Source organism: Salmo trutta, chromosome 13, assembly GCF_901001165.1.
Source record: "Salmo trutta chromosome 13, fSalTru1.1, whole genome shotgun sequence".
NCBI lineage: Eukaryota > Metazoa > Chordata > Actinopteri > Salmoniformes > Salmonidae > Salmo > Salmo trutta.
This window is the reverse complement of record NC_042969.1, coordinates 41,982,045-41,987,763: the sequence shown is the minus strand read 5'-3', so window position 1 is coordinate 41,987,763 and position 5,719 is coordinate 41,982,045. Positions and strand designations below refer to the sequence as shown.

The window sequence follows — 5,719 nt, the reverse complement described above, 5'->3', positions numbered from 1 at the left end:
AGTCTACCAGGGTAGGGTTATTATGAGTAATAAACAGTAGGTAGTCTACCAGAGTAGGGTTATTATGGGTAATAAACAGTAGGTAGTCTAGTCTACCAGAGTAGGGTTATTATGGGTAATAAACAGTAGGTAGTCTACCAGAGTAGGGTTATTATGAGTAATAAACAGTAGGTAGGCTACCAGAGAAGGGTTATTATGAGTAATAAACAGTAGGTAGTCTACCAGAGTAGGGTTATTATGAGTAATAAACAGTAGGTAGGCTACCAGAGTAGGGTTAGTATGAGTAATAAACAGTAGGTAGTCTAACAGAGAAGGGTTAGGGTTATTATGAGTAATAAACAGTAGGTAGAATACCAGAGTAGGGTTACTATGGGTAATAAACAGTAGGTAGTCTACCAGAGTAGGGTTATTATGGGTAATAAACAGTAGGTAGGCTACCAAAGAAGGGTTATCATGGGTAATAAACAGTAGGTAGTCTACCAGGGTAGGGTTATTATGAGTAATAAACAGTAGGTAAGCTAACAGAGAAGGGTTATTATGGGTAATAAACAGTAGGTAGTCTACCAGAGTAGGGTTATTATGAGTAATAAACAGTAGGTAGGCTACCAGAGTAGGGTTAGTATGAGTAATAAACAGTAGGTAGTCTAACAGAGAAGGGTTAGGGTTATTATGAGTAATAAACAGTAGGTAGAATACCAGAGTAGAGTTACTATGGGTAATAAACAGTAGGTAGTCTACCAGAGTAGGGTTATTATGGGTAATAAACAGTAGGTAGGCTACCAGAGAAGGGTTATCATGGGTAATAAACAGTAGGTAGTCTACCAGGGTAGGGTTATTATGAGTAATAAACAGTAGGTAAGCTAACAGAGAAGGGTTATTATGGGTAATAAATGGTAGGTAGTCTACCAGGGTAGGGTTATTATGAGTAATAAACAGTAGGTAGTCTACCAGAGTAGGGTTATTATGGGTAATAAACAGTAGGTAGTCTACCAGAGTAGGGTTATTATGGGTAATAAACAGTAGGTAGTCTACCAGAGTAGGGTTATTATGGGTAATAAACAGTAGGTAGTCTACCAGAGTAGGGTTATTATGGGTAATAAACAGTAGGTAGTCTACCAGAGTAGACCAAGAAGGCAGCAATGATCAGCAGTAGCACCCCCAGTGCAGTATGGGAGATTAGGTCTTTTTCAGGAGAGCTGCCATAGGTATTCACCAGCAACAGTAGAGAACCTGCAGGGTTCAACAACAACAGGTCAGAAGACATCAAGATTCAAACCACACAAACTCACACAAAAAAACATTGTTTGAGAAGAAGCCATGAACACAGCTCCATATTCTCCCTCTATTAGCCAAGTTTTTGTACTGCAACTTGACCGATGCACCTGACCACTTTCCCTCACATCTCTCGTGAAGTCTATTTTGAGAAACAGCCTGCATTCATGTACAATACAATACATATAATATAAACCTTCTCGCACATTTATTGTGATCACAATTTTTAATATGAGATCTATTAGGATCATCAAAATAAAGACCCACCTAGCTGAGAATGAATGAGATATGACCCATCTAGCTGAGATATGACCCATCTAGCTGAGATATGACCCACCTAGCTGAGATATGACCCACCTAGCTGAGAATGACTGAGATATGACCCATCTAGCTGAAAATGAATGAGATATGACCCATCTAGCTGAGATATGACCCACCTAGCTGAGATATGACCCGCCTAGCTGAGATATGACCCACCTAGCTGAGATATGACCCATCTAGCTGAGAATGAACGAGATATGACCCACCTAGCTGAGATATGACCCATCTAGCTGAGAATGAATGAGATATGACCCATCTAGCTGGGAATAAATTAGATATGACCCACCTAGCTAAGTCGCTCTGGATTAGAGCATCTGCTAAATGACTCAAATGTAAAATGTTAATGTAATTAGTGTAGTCTACCTAGTACTGTCTGTAAATACAAACTGTATTTAGTGTAGTCTACCTAATACTGTCTGTAAATACAATCTGTATTTAGTGTAGTCTACCTAATACTGTCTGTGAATACAATCTGTATTTAGTGTAGTCTACATAATACTGTCTGTTAATAGAAACTGTATTTAGTGAAGTGCCTTAGAGATGTCATAGTGACTAAGCAGATTTAACATTGGCCAAACAGAGGAAAGCAGCAGCAGTTTCCCTTTCCCCTCGCTGCATCAGTCCCGTCATGACCTCACCGTACAGACAGACAGTCCTTCAGCCTTCTATGTAAAGCTGTAACCCGGACCACACCTCCGTGGGAGGGGCCAGGGCAGCCTGGGCAGGAAGGGTATAAAGACAGTTGACTTCCAGTTACACTACAACAGGAATCAGCAGGTAGGAGAAGACGACCCAGACTGCACAGACCATATACTACTGTAGTTTACCTTTACAAGGTGAGAGAGTTGGATCTATCAACTACTACTGCTGATAGTAAACTAGTAGTCTACTTTAGTACTTTAGTATTCATGTTGTATTCAGAGTTGGAAATGTGGTAACGTTCTTGGTCGTTTAGACTTGTTACATTTACAATATTTAGAATGATCGGTGAACTGATGCTTATCTCAATGTCTGTGGATTCTGTTCCTTTATACCAAACTCTACTCATCCTCCACTCCTGTTCCTGTTTCTGTCTCTGCCTCTACCAGGTGTTGTTGACATGAGACACAGAGAGAGAGAGAGAGGGAAGAAGGGGGGAGGAGAGAGAGAGAAAGGGAGTGAGGGAGGGAGAGAGAGAAGGAGGGAGGGAGGGAGAGAGAGAGAAAGAGAGTGAGGGAGGGAGGGAGAGAGAGAAGGAGAGAGAAGGAGGGAGAGAGAAAGAGGGAGGGAGAGAGAAAGAGAGAGAGAGAGAAAGAGAATGAGGGAGGGAGAGAGAGAGGGAAGGGGGGGAGGGAGAGAGAAAGGGAGTGAGGGAGAGAGAAAGAGAGATAAGGAGGGAGAGAGGGAAGGGGTGGAGGGAGAGAGAAAGGGAGTGAGGGAGAGAGAAAGAGAGAGCGGGGTATGTTTCCTGTGTTGTTTGTTACCTGGAAACAGTCCTCCAGAGACTCAGTCATGTTCGGATTTTCAGGAGATTTCTATCACCGGTGGTCCTGAGGCCTTTAAACGTTTCATAGATGCTGCAGGGAGGTGCCAAGTCACTCTAACCTCACCTCACCTGTTTGGTGTGCATCTTAAATGGCACCCTATTCCCTATATAGTGCACTACTTTTAACCACAAGTAGTGCACTATATTGGGAATAGGGTGCAATTTGGGAGACAAGCCTTGGTGTTCCTGACACTACATTGATCTATCAATCTGGTTTATGTAACACTGTCACTCAGCTATGTGGTGAATGTAACCTGCCCCTCCATGTGCAGTGAGCTGTATTGATGGTAAAACAATAGGGGGTTTGTAAGGAGACAGTCTGGGGAACAATTTAATCAAACTGCTGTTAGTGCAGCACTGTCTTCATTCTGTTGTTATGGTCTAACTCTAGACCATATTGTTTGTGTGTGTGTGTGTGTGTGTGTGTGTGTGTGTGTGTGTGTGTGTGTGTTGCAGGAGCCATGGTGAAGTGTGTAGCCATAATTCTGTCAGGGTGTGGGGTCTACGATGGGACTGAGATCCACGAGGCGTCGGCTGTACTGGTCCACCTCAGCAGGGCTGGAGCTCAGGTAAGGACGGTCTACATTAGGGTTAGGACTGGGGATAAGGTAGGGTTAGTCTACATTAGGGTTAGGGCTGGGGATAAGGTAGGGTTAGTCTACATTAGGGTTAGGGCTGGGGATAAGGTAGGGTTAGTCTACATTAGGGTTAGGGCTGGGGATAATAGAAGATAATAGTCTCCCCCCTCCTCTCCTCTCCTTTCCTCTCGATCCCCTCCTCTCCTCTCCCCTCTCCTCTCTTCTCCTCCCGATCCTCCCCCTCCTCTCCTCTCCCCACTCCTCTCTTCTCCTCCCCCTCCTCCTTCTCACCTCCTCTCCTCCCCCTCATCTCCCCTTCCCTCCCCCAGGTAAAGATGTTTGCCCCCAACGTGGACCAAATGCATGTGGTGAACCACTGTGAGGGGACACCCACGGTTGAGAAACGCAACGTCCTGGAGGAGAGTGCTCGTATCGCCCGCGGCGATGTGTATGACCTTGCCAAGCTAGAGGTCACCGCCTTCGACGCCCTCGTTATCCCAGGTGAGCATTACTCCTTCATCTAGAACCAGCACATTGATTATATGATGCTGGAACTGACTAACACACTCCTGTCTTTATCTGTTATCAATATGACACTATATCACCACTCCTTTATTCTCTATCTCTGTTACTATATCACCACTCCTTTATTCTCTATCTCTGTTACTATATCACCACTCCTTTATTCTCTATCTCTGTTACTATATCACCACTCCTTTATTCTCTATCTCTGTTACTATGTCACCACTCTTTCACTATGAATTCATTTCAGTCATTCTACTTCCACTCCAAACATCACAAAACCACTACTTCCTCCCACAGAAGCTGATCTCCACGCTGCTCCTCTCAACGGAACTGTGTTGTGTTTTGCAGGTGGTTTTGGTGTGGCTAAAAACCTGTCTGATTGGGCTGTGAAGGGGAAGGAGTTCACGGTTCAACCCCAAGTAGAGAAGCTGATTAAGGGGTTCCACGCTGCAGGCAAGCCCCTGGCTATGTGCTGCATCTCCCCTGTCTTAGCTGCTAAGGCCCTGCCGGGGTGTGAGATCACCGTGGGACAGGACAAGGAGTGTGAGAGGTGGGTTACAATGTCACAGGTCTGGGTGAACAGGGCAACATATTTGTGTGTGTGTGTGTATATGTGTGAGAGAGAAAGATAGAGAGAGAGAGAGTGTATGTGCTGATCTGTCTCTGCTTTAACAGAACAAAGCAGTATGTTTTTAACCCTGCTGCTTTTCTCCCTCCTGTCACTAGATGGCCCTATGCCAAGACGGCAACTTCCATGAAGGAGCTGGGCTGTAAACACGTGAATAAGAAAGTGGGGGAGGTCCACATCGATGTGAAGAACAAGCTGGTCACCTCCTCTGCCTTCATGTGTAACGCTCCAATACATGAGGTGTTTGACGGGGTGGGCGTCATGGTTACAGAACTGCTCAAACTGGCCTAGGACACGTCTGAGATTCAGAATGCTGATTAGCTGTGCTTCCCAAAAGGCACCCTGTTCCCTTTATAGTCCTGATGTGACCTTGTCAAAAGATGGGAATAGGGAGCCATTTGGGAAGCGACCTTAAAATCATGTTTGTTGTTGTTTCTGTTTTTGTTATTTGTTTACCTGGACACCGTCCTGATAGGAATGTAATGGACACACATAACAACAGAAGAAACAGAAGAAGATAGTGTTTCTGTTGCATCATCTATTTGTCTGACTGTGGAATAACTTGTGTTTTTATCAACATTGTAATAAAAGTAAAACCAAATTCTGGAATGAACGACTTTTCATTTGATTAGTTTTTTCAGCTGACCACTAGGTTTTGATATGGTATATCATGGTCATATGGGGTTATGAACAGCTAGTTCTTTCTCCGTGCATTTAGCATACAGGTTAGATTAACAGAATAAATAAATGGTTAAATGGAATGGAATTCACTTTTATGCACTTTTCTCTCTCCACAGCAAATTGTCCAGTGTTGATTTTTTAGTGTAACATTTATAGTGTTGATTCAGGAATTAAATTGACTTTGAAAAT

General features: G+C 43.7%; 1 protein-coding gene across 1 annotated transcript; it reads left to right on the top strand.

Annotated features, from left to right (window-relative positions):
• Nucleotides 1-2,326: 2,326 nt before the first annotated feature.
• Nucleotides 2,327-5,458, top strand: LOC115205796 (glutamine amidotransferase-like class 1 domain-containing protein 3A, mitochondrial). Its single transcript, XM_029772108.1, has 5 exons — nucleotides 2,327-2,429; nucleotides 3,575-3,687; nucleotides 4,026-4,197; nucleotides 4,570-4,771; nucleotides 4,948-5,458. Exons 2-5 carry the CDS (start codon nucleotides 3,580-3,582, stop codon nucleotides 5,138-5,140), a joined length of 675 nt encoding a protein of 224 aa, XP_029627968.1. The 5' UTR covers nucleotides 2,327-2,429; nucleotides 3,575-3,579; the 3' UTR covers nucleotides 5,141-5,458.
• The last annotated feature ends 261 nt before the right edge of the window (nucleotides 5,459-5,719 follow it).